Source organism: Podarcis pityusensis, assembly GCF_964106645.2.
Source record: "Podarcis pityusensis genome assembly, chromosome: 17".
NCBI classification, from domain to species: Eukaryota; Metazoa; Chordata; class Lepidosauria; order Squamata; family Lacertidae; genus Podarcis; species Podarcis pityusensis.
The window spans coordinates 10565858-10585232 of NC_138042.1; the positions used below are offsets into that span (position 1 = coordinate 10565858).

The 19375-nt window shown below is 48.3% G+C and overlaps 2 protein-coding genes across 2 annotated transcripts in view; one reads left to right on the forward strand and one right to left on the reverse strand.

The window, feature by feature from the left end:
• Window positions 1–12886, forward strand: ATG4D (autophagy related 4D cysteine peptidase). Its single transcript, XM_080988226.1, has 11 exons — window positions 1–159; window positions 1619–1920; window positions 4343–4426; window positions 5569–5742; window positions 6215–6548; window positions 7523–7587; window positions 7728–7876; window positions 8933–9011; window positions 9911–9987; window positions 10735–10854; window positions 11458–12886. Exons 2-11 carry the CDS (start codon window positions 1701–1703, stop codon window positions 11638–11640), a joined length of 1485 nt encoding a protein of 494 aa, XP_080844352.1. The 5' UTR covers window positions 1–159; window positions 1619–1700; the 3' UTR covers window positions 11641–12886.
• Window positions 11910–19375, reverse strand: part of LOC308466920 (galactose-3-O-sulfotransferase 3-like) — a 17680-nt gene continuing 10214 nt past the window's right edge. Inside the window, exon 2 of the mRNA XM_080988241.1 lies at window positions 11910–16222. Within this exon, the coding sequence (XP_080844367.1) occupies window positions 15082–16222 (1141 nt within the window). The 3' untranslated portion in view covers window positions 11910–15081. The remainder of the gene's footprint in view (window positions 16223–19375) is intronic.

Genomic DNA, 19375 nt, shown 5'->3' on the forward strand with positions numbered 1-19375 from the left:
GCCCGGACGTTGGGTGCTTCTCAGCTGCTTCCGGGGATCTAAGATGGCCGTGGCGCCGTCGCTGCCGCTCGCAGCGGAAGGGTCTCCCTAAGTCATGGCGGACTGAACGGCGGCGGCTCGCCCCGGGGAAACGGGCTACCTCGTCCCATGCCCACCCAGGTTGGGTGTGAGGGGGGAAGCGGGGCTCGCCTGGGCCGTGTGTCGCTGCAGGAGGGAGAGGGGAAGGTTTCCGTGGCGGTGGAATGGGCGCTGGTTGCTGGGGGCGAGTTGGGTTGCTAGGGCCGCGCTTGCTGGGTTGGGAGGGAGAGAGCGGGAGAGGGTTCCTCGGCCGCTTAGTGGGGCATCGCCTGCATCTGGGAGCTCCCTGCCTATGGAGATCAAGCAGGCGCCTTTCCCTTCACTCTTTTTGCGACGCCTGGTGAAATAATAATAATATTAATAGTAATCATAATGATGATGATGATATGATTTATACCTCGCCCATCTAGCTGGGTTTCCCCAGCCACTCTGGGCGGCTCCCAACAGAATATTAAAAACACATTAAAAACTTCCCAATGCAGTGGTACCTCGGGTTACAGACACTTCAGGTTACAGACACTTCAGGTTACAGACTCCGCTAATCCAGAAATAGTGCTTCAGGTTAAGAACGTTGCTTCAGGATGAGAACAGGAATCGTGCTCCTGCGGCGCAGCGGTAGGGGGAGGCCCCATTAGCTAAAGTGGTGCTTCAGGTTAAGAACAGTTTCAGGTTAAGAACGGACCTCCAGAACGAATTAAGTACTTAACCCGAGGTACTTGAAATATGGTGCCTTTCACTTTCTCCCCCCACCCTGTTGTTACTGGTTCAGAATATTGTATGCTGCTCTAAAAGGTTTAGCTGGGGAGATGAAGGTGGTCAGTCTTTGGACTGATAAAAACCATGATTTACACCAGGGGTAGGCAACCTAAGCCCCATGGACTGGATGCGTCCCAATCACCTCAATCCAGCCCGCGGACAATCCGGAATCAGCGTGTTTTTACATGAGTAGAATGTGTCCTTTTATTTAAAATGCATCTCTGGGTTATTTCTGGGGCATAGGAATTCGGTCATTCCTAACCCCCCCCCCAAAAAAATATAGTCCAGTCCACCACATGGTCTGAGGGACAGTGGACCAGCCCACGGCTGAAAAAGGTTGCTGACCCCTGGTTTACACAGCTTTCATTTAAAGGAGGCAGAGGGTGCGGGGGGGGGGGGGGGGAGCTGTAGGATTTTCTCTGATTCCTTTCCACTCTCTTAGTCCAGTCTAAGATGAGCCACCTGCACAGTTGTTCTTAATTCTGGTGCAAGAGATCCTTTAAACTGGAGATGCCAGGGATTCACAGCCATTGTTTGAAAAAGAGACAAGAGTTTGGGTGAATTCTCCCATTTGCTCTTTACAGCTTAGTGTCCCTTAAACGTTTTTCCTTGACACATCTCATACAGCTGAGCACGAAGGTTTGAGTCAGACAGACAGAGGTGGGGGTAACATGAGTCTTGTTTGCAAATGCATTGATTTGTACTTTAAAATGTTTGGGGCCTTTGGGCTTCCTTAGTTGCTTTGTTAGTGAGATTCTCACCCTTGTTTCTGATGCTTCTGCAGTTCTGCTTCCCTGGCGAGGCACATGGAAGTTTCATCCCAACCCCCCACAGAAGACGCAGCCTGCACTGGTCCCAGTTGTTAAATGAATTCCGTGTCACCCACCTCAGTGCAGTACTTAAGCCAGGATGAGCTGCGCCACTCAGACGGAAGGCAACTCTTTAATCCCAGGTCCAGCAGTCAAGGGGGGAACTACCCAGGGCTCTTCCCCGGAGGGGGTGCTGCACGCAGCCAACATAGCGAGCCTGACGAAGTGGACAAGATCAAAAGCAAGCTCTTCTCTGTCTGGAACAATGTGAAATATGGTGAGTCAGACTTACCGTTGTTGCATGGAAATTAAGGGAAATTATCCTTCTTCTGCTTAGTCCTCCACTTGACAAGTTTAAATAATGTTTGTGCTTCCTTTAAGAGGGAAAACCCCACCAAAGTTGGCATACAATTAAATTGCAGCATCGTACAATTATAAAAATATTAAAAGCTAGAAAAATGAACCATAAACTTCTAGCCCCAATATTCCAAAATATAGTAGCAGTTTCTGGTTTTAAGTCAGAACAAAAAGGGGGATAGTGGTTGGATTCTCTTTTTCAACAATGCATTCTTATCTTAAAAAATGAACAATTGAAAATTGTTTATTGAGAAAGCTTTGTTAGCCACTAATCATCTATGTCTAGAATCTTAAACCAGAAATTAAACATGTATGCATCTCAATTGTGTTTTAATCAGGTTTTTAACTTAATGTTTAATTTATTTTTTAAATATTTTAAATAGTTGTTTTGAACTAATTTTGTTTTATTGTTTTTAAACCACTTTGAAGGTGTTTGTTTTTTGTAATCAAGTGACATATAAATTTTATGCAATTAAATACTAAATTGGCAGTGTGCTAGTTTTAGCCTACAGTGACATAGAAGGTATGGCTCTGGGAGTACTCAGTAGAATTATTAGCATTTGGCTTTGTATGATTTTGGGAGACCCAGGATATCCCCAGATTTCAGTGTCATAAGATTTGTGGGTAGATGTTGTCTTTGAGAATCAAGATGGCCCCAAACTTCAAGACAATTTGTAGCCTGCACTCTTGAGAGGCCTGATTCTCATGTTGGCCTTTGTCTTGTTGTGCCATGAAGTGACTTCCTTTATTTGGCACGACTTGTCGTGCCATGGAGTGACTTCCTTTGTTTGTGCTGCAAGAGCTCCTCTGAAATTCCTCCATATGTTGAGATCTGGAATTCTGCCATGTCTTCTGGGATATGGCAAATCTCCAGGTCTTGCAACAAAAGCATTCATTCACTGACAAAAGGCACTTTCATGCCAAGCTTACCCAAAATCCCTGTTAGATTTGGAGGCTGAGCACAGGCTTTTGATATGTCAGTATTTGTTTCTGAGAACAGCTGCCAAGTGTGTTTTTTACGAAAAGAGCAGAGAGCAAATGTGTGTAGGAGGCTTACACACCTTGAACAAATATGGCTAGCCTTACTGGTCATGGGGTGGGGAAGATAATACGATTTGGAGAGCAGGTTCTACTTCTGTTTTCTTGTCATCTTGTCATTAGCCTCTGCTGGGCTAATAAAGCTGTCACCTCTTGCATGCTTTTCTGGTTGGTTTGAGAACACCTCCCCTGCCAGCTTCTGCTTCTGCATTAGCTCCTTGAATCATGGCTGTGAAGAGTGAATGTGAGCACAGATCTATCTGGGTTGGTGAAAATGTCCTATTAAATTCTACTTACAACACTGATTGTGTGTTTTGTGTTTACAGATAAGGATTTCATATCTTACCCCATGGCATTTAAAAACTAATCCAAGAGGCAGGGGTGGGGTTGGAGAGATTTAGTTCTGCTTTCTTTTTGTGTAATGTTTAACTTGATTGCTTTATTCTGGCGATGGGAGCAGAAATCCACTGTATCTTCCCTCCCTGTATTTTCTCCTGCACTAAGAGCACCTGCTTTGTATGATTCCAGGTAGCTTCTCTTGTCAGGAATGAACAGGGGCAATTTGGATGGGGTTGATTTTAATCTGTAGTTGAGGGGCTGAAAAAAATAAAACATTTATAGTGCTCTTTCTACACCTGAGCACTGAGCTTCAGGACATTGTAGAATTCCCCATTGCAGGCACATGCTGGTGAATACTTTATCTGTTCATTTAAGTATTTATAAACCACACTTCAGTAGTAGTAGTAGTAATAATTACAAGCCAGTGTTCACCATACAAAAGATACAATCATAAGAATGTCAATAAAGCATCAGTAAAAACTTCCATAAGTTGTGGTTGGTTAAAAGAAAATTCCCATTTCAAAGGCCTGTCTAAATAACACCAGGTGAGATTTAACAAAGTTGTTGCATGTGCAGAACGAGATCTGTTCATGCAGGCTATTCTTGGATAGATGCTCCCAACTACAGCCATGCATTCACGCACGTGAGGACTGAGGTGAATGTGAGAACGCAAACTGCAATAAATAACATTTGAGGGGTGGCTTCTAGTCCATTGGTGGATGTTTATTGGTGGGTAAGCTCTATGGAAGGCAACATCTTAAGCAGAAATGTGCAGGGAAAGGTGTTCCCTCTGCAGAGTGTTATGCAGTCAGGTTGGGTGTGGGGAGTTCTGCCACTGGAGGCCACTGGTTTGGAGGTTAGGTCAAGCCTGGATCTCCATACCAATCTGCAGGAAGGAAGTGGAGGCCCAGTGTTGAATGCCACATGGTTTGTAACAAACCTACCTGTCTCCTTTTCCTCCCGAGGTTGGACGGTCAAGACCAAAACTAATTTCAGCAAGCTTTCCCCAGTCTACCTCTTTGGACACATCTACCGCTTTGAACGTGAAGGTGAGCGGCTTGGGAGGCAGGGTGGAGGGGATTCCCAGAACTTGGGTTCATTTTCGTTTTGCGGTGGTATTGTGCAGTTCCTTCATGCAACCTCTGCCTGCCTCTTCCTCTGACCTCCAACAAGACACTATTGATTTGGTGTAAAATCCCTCAGTCGAAGACAATGGATGCATTTCTGAAAGAGGCTGCCAATCCTCTTAGCAGTGCAGGAGTACGGATAGGAGATGGTGACTTTGAAGATCAAGGCCAAGAAGTCCTTTCATGCCAGCACTTTGTTGCTTTTCTCTCTCTGCCTCTTCTTTGTCTTGGATAGCCAAGGAGGGAATACAAGCTCATACCTGCCCTTTATTTCCTTAACGTTTGAGATGTATAGCATTAATTCAGTTTGTTCTGATCCTTATTCATTTATCCTAACTACTTGGATCAGGCTTCCTCAACCTTGGCCCTCAGGCGTTTTTGGCCTACAACTCCCATGATCCCTAGCTAGCAGGACCAGTGGTCAGGGATGATGGGAATTGTAGTCTCAAAACATCTGGAGGGCTGAGTTTGAGGAAGCCTGACTTAGATGAAGAGGATTATCTTGACAGTACAGCTAGAGAAAGGGGGTGGGGAACTGGATCTGGGCCAGATTTGACAAGTGGACATGGTCACCCACCTGATGATCATCTGATGTCGCAATGACATTAGGGCAATGTTTCATTGGTCCAGCTGTTGTTGGACTACAGCTTCCATCATCCCTGACCACAGGTTTGTGAAAAACCGCGTTAGGGGACAGGTACTCTGAATTGTCGGGACTTGGTGAGAGCCCTGTTGGGAACTGGCTGACTGCCTGTAGCACAGCCAGCCTAGCCAGTGCACAATCAGGACTTTGGGACTCACATTTGTGCACGGGCAGCCACAGTTCCGCCTGCCCATAAGATGTTAGGTGCAGGGCAGGTGAGCATGGTTTGGGGAAAACGGCCTCACAGGCCAAACTGAGACCTCTGCTGGTCCTGAACTTCCCCGTCCGTGAGCTAGAGGGTCTCCCTGTAAATATGGCTGGGGGCATTGTGATGCAGAAAGGAAAAGTTCTGCCTCTGGGCTTGTTTGTGTGCTGCTGTTAGCCGGGCCTCTTCCTTACCGGTCTCTGTTCTGTCTTACAGAGGATGTGGAGTGCTTTCAGAAGGACTTTGCCTCACGCATCTGGCTAACCTACCGACGGGAATTTCAGCAGTTAGAAGGCACTATGTGGACCACTGACTGTGGCTGGGGCTGCATGCTGCGCAGTGGTCAGATGCTGCTGGCTCAGGGTCTCGTCGTCCATTTCCTTGGCAGAGGTGAGAGGCACAGCTCTGTGTGCGTCATGTCGTGAGGGGATCCCTCTCGCCCGCCCCTTCCCATTCCCCTGTCCCTTCTTGAAGCATGCATTCACTCATGCAGGTATCTGCAGTGTGCCCCAGAATCCCGGAGCGTCCCAAAGAGCCATCTAGACTGAACAGCCTCTCCTCCCATTGCACCTGCCACCCCACCCCAAAATCGATAATTGAAGGAGAGTTGAGCAGTGGAAAAGTTTTTTGCAGGACAAATAGCACTACGAGTTGTACATAGTTGATTTCACTTGCAAAGCCAAATGGCTCGGGCCACCAGATTCAACCGCCATCCCAATCAAAATGTAGGCTATAATTATTTGCAGTCTTGAGCAAGTGAAACGGCCTTGCATTTGGGATGCTTCAATGTTTGGGTGGTTAATGGGAATGAAGGGTGCCCAAGTCCTTAGCCCGCTTTTTGGTTTTCTGTTCCGCTTTTCAGATTGGACCTGGTCAGATGCCCTTTATACCCCCAGTTTGGCGGAGATGGAGCCCATGAAAGCCACCCCTCTGCCCTGCCCCAGCACAGCTAACCTGCACCAGGTCCCACCTATCCCTACTGACAGGAGCAGGGGACCCTGGGAGCTTCAGGCCCCTAGGCGCGCCTGCAGTCCTGATGAACTGGAAAAGGAGCGTTACCACCGGAAGATTATCTCATGGTTTGCCGATCGGCCGCAAGCACCCTTTGGAATTCACCGTTTGGTTGAACTGGGGCACAGTTCAGGGAAGAAAGCAGGGGACTGGTATGGGCCTTCTATTGTAGCCCACATAATCAGGTGAGAGGTGATAAGACACAATAAATGATTTGACTTCCAGGAAATAAGTGGGGGTAGGGGTGTTCGATTTTGGCAAATTTTCACCAGGAATATTTGTGCAATGGGGTGGGGCAAATTGCCAGCTCTGATCACGAGACCTATATTTGTTGTAAAAGCTCATTTGCCGTGTGTTTTTGCCAATTATTGCATGGCTATGCTTAGTGCACAAGACAAATCAAGATGCTCAGCCAAGAATATTTAGTGTCTTGAGGTTTGGCATTGCAAAGGCTTTCCAATCTACAGAACATCCAGAAATGGCCTGCCTCTGCCACCCCATTTTGACTGGGTTGTGGATCATCTCACTGCATATGGCATCAGGCGATTCAAAGTTTAAGCCATGAGAACAGGCAAAGGTTTTATCTCGTGAATGGGGCTATGAGACCACAGCGTTAAAATTAAGAGACAAGTCTTGGCCTGCTGCCAAGGATTGCAATCAAAGGATAATATGTGTCCCTCCAGAATGTTAAATTGTGTATTTCTGCACTATGTGTGTATGTGGTCCGGACCCAGAAGTTTCAGCAAAAGGAACAGTTGATCTTTTCTGCCCCCTTCCTTCCTTCCTTCCTTCCTTCCTTCCTTCCTTCCTTCCTTCCTTCTTGTGTTGATCCAGCAGTGTTTAGTCAGTGGGAGGGGCACAGATTCCAGCCTGCCTTCTGCCTTTGAGTCTTTAGCACTTTGGCGTTGTTGTTGTTTGTATGGGGGGGGGGGGGTTGAGGGAATTTTGCCAAGCATCAAAAGCAGAGGAGCCCTGAAGCTGACAGACGGGCTGTTCTGCTGCTCCACTTCCTTTGCTGACCTCGGAAGCTAGAAATCTATAGCTTCTTCCTTTTGTCCTCAATCCTCTGGTGGTGGTCTTGCAGGGATGAGGCTGGCTGGAGAGTGGGGTTGGGAGGCAACGCTGTGTCCAACTAAAGTGCACCTTCTCCCCCCTGCAGGAAAGCAGTGGATTGCTGTTCGGAAGCAGGCAACCTGGCGGTGTATGTGTCTCAGGACTGCACAGGTAAAAGGAGCTGAAAGGGGGTGGGGGTAAGCAGCCCTGCCTGTGGTTCATGAAGCACCTGGGAGGTCACAGCCCAGGCAGCTGGGCTGAGATCCCCTTGGCTGCAGGACCTGAATTCCTTGCTCTGCTGCTTCCCATAGTGTACAAGGATGATGTGGCAAACCTGGCCAATAGAAGCAAAGACAGGACCGCGTGGGACCCTGGCGCCGAATGGAAAGCAGTCATCATCCTGGTGCCCATGCGGCTAGGGGGAGAGACGTTTAACCCTGCCTATGTGGACTGTGTTAAGGTGACTTGGGAATAGGTGTGAGATGGACTCCGGGACTCAAATGGGCACATCCTTGTTGGAATCCAGGCTGATGCCTCATTCTTCTCCCAAGCCAAGAGCAGGAAAAGAGAGGCAGACATGGTGGGGGGTGCCTCTTTGGCTCTATGGGACGTGGGTGGCGCTGTGGTCTAAACCACTGATCCTCTTGGGCTTGCTGATCAGAAGGTCGGTGGTTCGAATCCCCATGACGGGGTGAGTTCCCTTTGCTGTGTCCCAGCTCCTGCCAACCTAGCAGCTCAAAAGCATGCCAGTGCAAGTAGATAAATAGGTACCACTGTGGCGGGAAGCTAAACGGCATTTCTGTGCACTCTGGTTTCCGTCACGATGTTCCATTGTGCCAGAAGCGGTTTAGTCATGCTGGCCACATGACCCAGAAAGCTGTCTGTGGACAAACACCGGCTCCCTCGTCTTGAAAGCGAGATGAGTGCCACAACCCCATAGTCGCCTTTAACGACCTAACTGTACAGGCGTCTTTTACTTCTTTGGCTCTGTGGGATAGAATGAAAATGTAACAGTTCTTTAAGGAGGATTGTGCCCATTCTGTGGAAGGAAGGGTGGCGTGGGAGGTTCCTTTGCTGTGTAACGATGGCCAAGTTGTGTAGCCGCAACAGAGAAATTGCCTCTCATGAATGCAGCTATTCAAGAAGAGCAGTGAATTAAACATGTTTGACTACTTGCCTGCCCACCCAAGTGCACTTACCAGTTGCATTCCTCTTGCCCTGCGTAATGCTCAAAGTGGGTGGTGGTGTTTGGTGTCTCTCCTGGTCATTCTGCATCAGGGCATACCACAGAGTAGAATCACAGACTCATGGAGTTGGAAGGAACCACCAGGGTCATCTAGTCCAACCCCCTGCAATGCAGGAATCTTTTGCCCAACATGGGGCTCAAACCGATGACCCTGAGATTAGGAGTATCATGCTCTACCAACTGAGCTATTTGTTTCCTTCCATCACTGGGTGACCCCTTGGAAAGGGAGCTGGTCGAAGGTGGTGTGATTTAAGTTCCTTTGTTGTGCAGGAACTTCTGAGGCTGGATTTCTGTATTGGGATCATTGGAGGAAAACCAAGGCATTCCCTGTACTTCGTTGGATATCAAGGTAATAGACTTCATTGCTGAGGTGCAGAAATGTCTGGTCTCCCTTCTCCTCCTCCAGATGTTGGGTTATTACGTGCTGCTTTGCTTTTCCCCAACAAGGGCAGGCACCCCAAATTCTCCACCAGAATGCTTCACCAAAATTGTTAGCATGACATTCATCCATTTCTGTGCATACATTTTCATCCATACTTGGTCACTCTTATATGCTCAGTATGGACCAAAATGCAATTGCAGAAGTTACTGGATGTAAGTTAACATGCAGAACGTTGCCATTTTTGTTATTGGTTGTTGTTTCAAACATTGGAACTCGAACATCGCAAACCCAGAAGTAGGTGTTCTGGTTTGCGAACTTTGCCTTGGAAGCCGAACGTCTGGTGTGGCTTCCGATTGGCTGCAGGACACTCCTTAAGCCAATCAGAAGCCGTGCCTTGGTTTCCCAATGTTTCGGAAGTCGTACAAACTTCTGGAACGCATTCTGTTTGAAAACCAAGGTACGTAAACATTCGTAAACATTTCCTAGTGGGGCACAGTTTAAAGGTGTCCCTTCCTCCCTCATACCCCCACCACACTCATTCATAAGACAAAATGTTGTTGTTGTTTAGTCGTGTCCGGCTCTTCGTGACCTTATGGACCAGAGCACGCCAGGCACTCCTGTCTTCCACTGCCTCCCGCAGTTTGGTCAAACTCATGCTGGTAGCTTCGAGAACACTATCCAACCATCTCGTCCTCTGTCGTCCCCTTCTCCTTGTGCTCTCCATCTTTCCCAACATCAGGGTCTTTTCCAGGGAGTCTTCTCTTCTCATGAGGTGGCCAAAGTATTGGAGCCTCAGCTTCAGGATCTGTCCTTCCATAAGACAAAATAGGATCCATAATTGATCTCCCACTTCTCTTGTCTTCCAGATGACACACTTCTGTTCCTGGACCCGCATTATTGCCAGCTCTTTGTGGACACCACTAAGGAGAATTTCCCCCTGGAGGTAAGCAGCTGTTTAGAGCTCCAGGATGGCATGGGAGCCAATTTGTATCATTGTACCTTAGGCACAACTGTGACAAAATAGTTAACCTTGCATCCGGTGTGGAGAGTTTACTGCTTAACTGCCAAAACATAAATGTGTTTTGTCGCTAAAACATGAGGAAGCATAATAGCCCTTTTAAGAGAAGTATGGTAAAAAGTAAGTAGTCAAAGCAAGAGCTGGTGTTACATTTCTGACGCTTACAGAAGGAACAAAACTGGGCAAGGCATATTTTAATCAGTGGAGTGAAAAACTAAAGGCATCTTAATTTTCCCTCAAGGTCACTTCTGATACTTATGAATTCTCTACATGGAGGAGAAACAGGAGAATCATTGGGTCTATATGCTCCCGATGCATTTTTAAAACATGTTTTGAGATGCAGGGTGATATTGAAGGCTTTACTTGTGCAAGATAATTTCTCCACTTGATTTTCCTTCTTGGCTGAGATCAGACAGGACACACACACACACACCCTGGTTGAACTTCAGGCACTTGGTGAATGCTCTCTGAAATTTCAGCAGGCATTTTGAACAAGATTTTCTGACTTCATGGATGATTTTAACTGATCTTTTGCAACCTCATTGTACACCACTTAGAAGCTACGGTGCTCAGTGATGTATAAATTGGCGGTACTAAATACATAGTCTCTGGGTCACCTTGATGTGAGACAGCTCTGTGAACGTCACGTTTTGCTGTATCCTCTTTTTCCAGTCCTTCCACTGCAACTCACCCCGGAAAACAGCCTTCAGCAAGGTGGATCCCAGCTGCACCATTGGCTTCTACGTCAGCCACAGAAGAGAGTTTGAGGGCCTGTGCGTGGAATTGACACAGGTGAGGGTTATGTTTGCCTTGAGGCAACTCCAAGCCCTGCCAGTGGGGCCAGCTTTGAATTGATGTGTGGATCTGAAAAAACTCAACACTCCTAGGGTTTAGTGGGAGCAGGGTTTGCAGAATTCTGAAATGTGGAAATGTTGAGGGTGAGGATCTGGTTGAGGTGATTTGAGGCAATGATGGAAGTACAGTCGTACTTTGGAAGCCGAACGCCTTGGCACTCATACATTTTTGCTCCCGAATGCTGCAAACCCAGAAGTGAATGTTCCGGTTTGTGAACATTCTTTGGAACGTTCAGCGCGGCTTCCGTAGCTTCTGATTGGCTGCACGAGCTTCCCTGTTTCCGGTTCATGGGCATTGTGAACTATGGTGTGTTTTTTTATGATAACTCACAAACGGAGAGGAAGATGTGCAAATTCTTTTGTACAGGGGTTCTACCACAAGGTGTTAGATCCCTGTAATTCTTCCCTGTACTTGGACTATCACAAAACAGAGAAGAAATAGACTCCAGCTATATTTTGTTCCGGCATAGAGACCTTCTCATGTTGTCTCTGCCTCAAGTATTCGGATTGTGCCAATTGTCCTCCTTTGTGTCTACTGCAGGTCCTCAATTCTGCGGCTGCCAAAGAGAAATACCCCATGTTTTCCATTGTAGATGGCTGCGCTCAGGACTATGGTTTAGAAGAGCTCTGTTCCCGGTTCTCCCAGCAAACTGTGCAAGGGCAGCGGCCCAGCAAGAGGGGCAGGGCGAAAAAGGCAACCACAGAGGATTTTGTCGTCTTATGATCGCTGGCGAGGCAGCCCCAACACCACTGACATATTTATTTTTATTTATGTAAATGTCTACGGCAGCCGTCTCCCTTTTTGATCCAGGAGAGAGGGAGAGTCCCTGTGTCACTCTTGCAGTGACTTGTCTTCTGCTACTCCAGCCTGTAGCAGTCAGGTAGCACTCCATGTCAGAGGCTGCAATTGAAATGTCTTGTGGGGGTTACCAAACTCCTCGATCGTTAGGATGCTGCTAAAAGGAAGTCAAGACACTGGAATAACCCGCAGAACATGGGCAAGCGATATTGAGCACTGAAATGACTGTACAATGGCGAGAGCCAAGGCAGTTCACAGTGAGGAGAGGGAAACCTTTAGCAAGGTGGTTCTGGGTTGATTTTCTAAAAGTAGGTTTCTGTCTCTTCGACTGAGAGTTCAAGGCAACTTCATTAACTACACAGAGAACTCAGTCCTGAACTCAGGGCCAGGCTATTAACCCGTGCATTATTGCGCTCAAGTTGAGGTTCTTTGCTACTCTGCTTTTGTGGTTGCTTCTCCCCATCAATTTGTTTCAGTGCACTCCATAGGCCCATAAAAGAAGAGGGAGGGGCACAGCTTGTCTTGTCTATTTTTTAACTGAGGTGTATGTATAGAGACAAATCTGTATTCACTTAAATTGAGGGATGAAGACTTTACAAGCTAGAGGTTGTTCACTTCTTAACAGGTGGCTGGGGAAGAACAAAAGAGACACAAGGCCTGTTTGGTTAATGATGTATTGGGTGGGCTTGAATAATTAGTATTATGACATGGTTTCAAAGTGTAGAGGAAGGTCTCGCTTTGGAAGGAGGCTAAAGAAGAGTGGAGGGGACAGTTCAGGTTAGTATCGGGGAAGAATAGGATTCCCTACAGAGATGCATCCCTGGGATAGATAGAGCCTTGCATACTGGTTGAGAGATCCGTGGCAAAAGGGTATTAAACAACCACCTGTATACTTTACCCTGGAGACAGTTGCTTGAATTCTCTTTCCCCTCCCTGCACTTCCTCCTGCCTTATCAGTCTTTCTTCAGCAGCTGCTAAAGCAAAGGTTAGACTGACAACTCTCAGAAGTGGGCTTGGGTGCTCTTCTGCTTTTCTTAACTCAGGTGTGTTTGTGGTCAGCCAGCTTTGCTGTGTGGATGACTCTGCTGGCAACCCAGACTCCCCCCTTCAGAGGCAACACTCCTCCTTCCAGATCTGTTTGATCAATAAAAGCTCTGCTCCAACAGGTGTACTTTTACGGTGTAGCTTTTCATTGACCTGGCTACGACTCGGGAACCAGTTTACTGGCAAAAATCCTTGCTTCTCCAAACCAGAGACCTGGTCCAAACCCCTGTTCTTGTAGTGGCCAGTTAGATGCCCATAAACAGGGTACAAGCCAGCAGTGGAGCTAGGTGCTTGGACACCCGGAACGTCGCACATGCTGTGCACCCAGGGGTGGGGCGAGCCACCCACGGGGGCAGATCGGTGCGGCAACAATCCGCCCCGGGGATTTTGTCACACACCCACCCAGGATGACACCTGGGGCGGACCGTCCCCCCCTTCCTACGCCTCTGGTACAAGCACAACAGCCACTCCCCTGCCCCCCCCCCAAACTCCCAGCCTGTAGAGTTCAGACCATGACCAAACTCGAGGTACCTTCAAAGCAAATTATCGGCTATATTACCTGTGAAAGAAAAAAGCTCTTTGGCTACTTGCCTCCATATTAGGGTAGTTCATAGGCCGCAGCTGAAGTCTGCAATGAAGAAATGTTTACGTCAAGTTGTACTCAGCATAGCACTAAGGTGAACATTCTCTCCCACCCATGGTGCCAGTTTGGGAACAGCATGGGACATGCTAGTGCAGAAGCCTAATTGAATCCTGCCCCTTGTTCGGTTCCTAATGGGATCGACTCCTTGTAATCAGAAATACCATTAAGAGGAGCCTCAAGATCTCCTCCTACTCATAGACTTTGCCCATCTTCCTGAGTGCACTTCTTTGTCCTTGAAAGTTCTCCGAGGCAGGCAAGCCAGTCGCTTTGGAATTGGCATGATGGTCCCTTCCTTTCTGAATCTAGGTGAATAGGCTGGGAAGACAACGAGGAAGCAAATGCACTGCATCACAGGCTGGATTGTGGGTGATAGAGTTTGGACTTAAACATTAGAACTTCAGATTTTTCACAGTTAGCTTCTGTGCTGGTGAACAAGAGACTAGTGTTAAAGGGTTCTTAACCAGAGGTGGCAGAAGACAACTTCAAATCAGTGGTTCTCAAACTTTTTTCCTCTGGGCCACACTTTCAGAATAAAAATTTGCTTGCAGCACTCCAATTTTTTAATTGATAAAAAATACATTGGAAAACAAAAATAGACAACTACTAGCAGTGCTTGATTTATAACATAGAACACAACTACTTTATAATATGATCATGGGACATCCAGGGAGTATAAAACAATGCAGCTACATAATAACATGAATATAATATAATATAATGATAAACAAGCCTCTTACAAATGTCCCTCATGTAGGTATACAAACTCAATCAGAGGCGTGAGCTTGCTTTTGTCAGGTAATCATTTGTCAGGTAATCTCAATTGAGACATCAGCACAAAGAAGCCTTTCTCTTTTCTGATCTTTCATATCTGAAAATCCCTGTTCACGACAGTATGCCGTGGAGAACTGTAGAAGAATAGCCAATTCTCTTTGGTCATCCAAGAGAGGCTTGGATGCTGTCTCTGTATAGCAGGGCACTAGATTGAAATGGATCGAGTGTTTTATCCAGGAGAATCTTTGACATTTGCTTAGTTGTAGAGTCTACAACTAATCCAGAATGTGGCAGCTAGACTGGTGGCTGGAAGTGTCCGCCAGGACCATAAAACACTGGTCCTGAAAAACCTACAGTACATTGGCTCCCAGGACATTTCCAAGCAAAATTCAAAGTGTTGGTGTTGACCTTTAAATCCCTAAATGGCCTTGGCCCAGTATACCTGATGGAGCATCTCCATCATTCAGCCTGGAAACTGAGATCCAGCTCCAAGGGCCTTCTGGCCATTCCCTACCTGCAATAAGTGAAGCTACAGGGAACCAGGCAGAGGGCCTTCTCGGTAGGGGCACCCACCCTGTGGAATACCCTCTCATCAGATATGAAGTAGCTATATAACCTTTAGAAAGCAGTCCTGTCTAGGGAAGCTTTTTAAAGTGTAATGATTTATTATGTTTTTATATAGGTTGGAAGCTGCCCAAAGTGGCTCAGGCAACCCAGTCAGATGGGTGGGGTATAATTGTTGTTAAGTCAGAAAGGATCCCTAGGATCATTTAGTCCAAACCCCTGCAATGCAGGAATCGCACCCAAGAGAACCAATGGAAAACAAATGAGTAAGACAGGTGAGGTCAAGGGATAGAGAGGAGAGCAGGATTGCACCCAATATCCCTCAAATAATAGCCAGGAACCTACTAAGGGCGCATGTCCCTCCCATATTGCCTGTAATAGAGGTAAGCGTGATACTGGAGCTCGGGCAGGATGATACGGAAGCAGCCGTTGTACTGGGCATAGGTGAGGTTCTGTTTGAGGCTGTAGCCCAGAATGGTGACACTGCCCGGCTGCCAAGGCCGCAGCTCATCGGTCATGCGCTCAGGTCCTACAGGCTCCCCCGACAGGCACCTGGCCCCCGTCTCCCTGAGCAGCGCATGGAAGGCGTCCAACTCCCTCTTCATGCGCATGTAGCCATAGCGCTCCACCTTGTGCCAGAAAACACCCTGGAAAAACCTGTAGATCTGCATGTCCAACCAGTTCCAGGCCTGGATCTTCTGCACCAGCGCCTTGGGCAGAGGCTCGCCCTCTTTGTGGCGCACATTGAGCCTGACGTACACCAGCTCTTCCATGTCCAGCCCCAGCAGCTCCCTCGCCAGGAGGAGCGACTCGTCAAAGTGCTCCGCGATCATCACCAGCTGAAAAGTCCGATTCAGCCTTTCCAGCTCTCCCAGCCACCGGCCACTCGGCGCTTCTTCCTGACTGGCGTTCAGGCCTAGGTCAAAGGCCATGGGGTTTTTGGCCAGCCCATTACTGGCATCCCTGGCATCGTAGTAGTGAGCCGACGCCTCCAGGAAAGCCATCAGCGGCCTGGAGTGGTTGGCCAGCATCTGGAAGGCAGGCACGACATTGAGGTAGTAGTGGAAGACGGACTCGAACGTTTGAACAGGGTGGCGCAGGATCGTGAGGAAGATGCTGTGTGGTGGCATGAGCGCCTGGACTTCGCGAACCGCCAGCCGCATATGGCTGCAGAGCAGGTTGAAATGGGTGGCCCCGGTGGGGAGGTCCTCCACAAACGTCCTGGAGAAGGCCTCTGGGTAGGCAAACTGGTAGGAATAGAGGGGAAAGGCCACGGTCAGGTTCCGCCGCTCCCCAGCCCGGAAGAGGATGTTCTGCACCGTGCTGCCGCCTGTTTTGTGGGTCTTCAGAAAGACAACATTAAGGCCCACCGGCTCTTCCAAGCCCGTCTTCCCCTGCGGCTGCTGAACAGCCAGAGAGCGAGTGGATGCGTTTCTCCGATGCAGACTCAGCAGTTCTTCTGCAGGGCTGATCCGCAATATTTCTCTGCAAGGTGAGGTTTAAAAAAAGGTAAAGGACCCATGTGTTAAACCACAGAGCCTAGGACTTGCCAATCAGAAGGTCGGCGGTTCGAATCCCTGTGACGGGGTGAGCTCCCATTGCTCGGTCCCAGCTCCTGCCAACCTAGCAGTTCGAAAGCACGTCAAAGTGCAAGTAGAGAAATAGGTACCTTCCAGCAAGTAGATAAATAGGTACCTTCCAGCGGGAAGGTAAACAGCATTTCTGTGTGCTGCTCTGGTTCGCCAGAAGCGGCTTTGTCATGCTGGCCACATGACCCGGAAGCTGTACGCCGGCTCCCTCAGCCAATAAAGCGAGATGAACGCTGCAACCCCAGAGTCGGTCACGACTGGACCTAATGGTCAGGGGTCCCTTTACCTTTAAAGGACCCCTGGATGGTTAAGTCCAGTCAAGGCCGACTATGGGGTTGTGGTGCTCATTTCGCTTTCAGGCCAAGGGAGCCGGTGTTTGTCAAAGACAGCTTTCCAGGTCATGTGGCCAGCATGACTAAACCGCTTCTGGCGCAACAGGACACTGTGACGGAAGCTAGAGTGCACGGAAACATCGTTGGATGGCCACATGTTTCCTACCACTGATCCACTGAGTATCTAGAAGTTGGAAGCTGGGTAAACTGGGTTACACATGAAGGAATTGCTCCTAACAGCAAGCTGCTATTGCTGTCCTCCACAGACAGAAATTTGAGCCCAGGAACAGAGCTGGTGTGAACTACAGTGCTCTCCAGTAGTTTACTAGTAAAGGTAAATGGCCCCTGGACGGTTAAGTCCAGTCAAAGGGGACTATGGGATTGCTGCACTCATCTCACTTTCAGGCCGAGGGAGCGGTGTTTGTCCACAGACAGATTTCCTGGTCATGTGGCCAACATGACTAAACAGCTTCAGGCGCAACAGAGCACTGTGAAGGAAACCAAAGCGCACGGAAATGCCTTTTACCTTCCCGCTGCAGCAGTACCTATTTATCTACTTGTACTGCTAGGTTGGCAGGTGCTGGGACAGAGCAACAGGCGCTCACCCCATTGCACAGATTTGAACTCACGACCTTCTGATCAGCAAGCCCAAGAGGCTCAGTGGTTTAGATCGCAGTGCCACCCACAAGAGTGCCACAGCAAGAGGCCACAGCAGCACAGCTTGGGGTAGGGATCTTTGGGGTATTAGGATATTTTTGTAATCATCTGTCTAGTCGCTTTAAGGATAATGTATAAGTAGGACCAGCCTTGGGATTACTTTACACTACTCTGCCCCTCAGTGATGGCTGAATGGCCAAACTCCTTGCTGTACATACCAGAAATGATCTGAAGTTTGTCTTGAGTGGGTTAGAGAGAAAACTTTAAAATGGAAAGTGTAATGCGGGTGATCAACACAGTGGCGGAGCTTCAAGCTCTGGCACCGGGGGGCGGAGAGCAGGCGGGGCGGGGCGGCGCGCGTACCGGGGGCGTGGTGCGTGTCTGGGGGTGTGGCACGCCGCCTGCAGAGGCGTGGCGCCCAGCAGGGACAGGGGAGGGCAGCCACGATGGCACCCAACCAGGATCGCGCTGCCAGAGGCAGTGCGCTCCCCCCGCACTCCTCTTCCTCCGCCAGTGAATCAACAAAAGAGGTTTAAAGACTCTCTCAAGGCAAATCTAAGAAAATGTATAAACACCAACAACTGGGAAACACCGGCCTGCAAGCGCTCCAATTGGAGAACAGCCTTTACCAAAGGTGTCATGGGCTTTGAAGATGCTCAAACTCGGGACAAAAGGGAGAAACGTGCTAAGAGGAAGGCACGCTTGGCAAACCCTCACCGTGATCGACTCCCACCCAGAAACCTATGTCCCCACTGTGGAAGGACGTGTGGATCCAGAATTGAGCTCCACAGTCACTTATGGACTCATTGTTAAACCCGTGTTCATGGAAGACAATCTTACTCTGCTACAAATGATCGCCAAAGAAAGATAGAGAGAAAATGTTTCTGGCTACTAGGTCAGGACTGAACAATGCCACGTGTTACAGTTCTGTGCTCTGCTAGTAACTGGGAAATGCCTTCAGGAGGGTGTGTGCTAAATGCTCATAAACTAGTCCCTTGTGTACATTACAGGCCTTTGACAATCCTACCTGGATACTTCCCATTCCCCGTATCCATGACAACAGATACCCTGTGCAGCTCCATTTCTATTCCTGAAAAGCCTGACAGTCCAAAGACAGCTGGAGACCCAAGTTTGGGAATGCCTGGCTTAATCAATCTCTTCGTTAAGCAAACCCTAAGGCAGAGGATTTTGGAAGGCTTATCACACAGCATGATTTTCATCTATTACAACTCTTTGGCCATGGTGGGGAGGGGGCTGACGGGAGATGCGCTTACCAACATTTGGATGGCCACACTTTCCTACCCCTGATCTACTGGGTATCTAGAAGTTGGAAGCCAGATAAACTGGTTTCACACAAAGAAATTGCTCCTGACAGCAAGCTTCTATTGCTCTCCTCCACAGGCAGAAATTTGAGCCCAGGAGCAGAGCTGGGGTGAACTACAGTGGTGCCTCGCAAGACGAAATTAATCCGTTCCGCGAGTCTCTTCGTCTTGCGGTTTTTTCGTCTTGCGAAGCACAGCTATTAGTGGCTTAGCGGCTATTAACGGCTTAGCGGCTTTAAGAAAAAGGAAACAAACTTTCAAGAACTCGCAAGACATTTTGTCTTGCGAAGCAAGCCCATAGGGAAATTCGTCTTGCGGAACGACTCAAAAAACGCAAAACCCTTTCGTCTAGCGAGTTTTTCGTCTTGCGAGGCATTCGTCTTGCGGGGCACCACTGTACACTGCTCTCTAGTATTGTAATTTACCCTAAGGGGAAAGGGTAAAAATAACATCTCTTTAAAAAGAACCATTTTACGCCACTTTAAACTAAATGGGGAAGTAATCTGCAAAACTTTATAGCTTCCGACACTGCCCTCTCCCCATATTCAGATGGCCCTATCCAGGCAGGGAGCTGTGTTGCAGAGAGAATGGTGGCACACCCAACACAAGGCTTGTTGTGCTCATTACAATAGCTGCTGGGTGCATCTTCATTTCAATTATCTTGAGACTGCTACTTGCGTCGGCAGCACATATACTAAAATTGGAGCGATACAGAGATCAGCAGGGCCCTTGCACAAG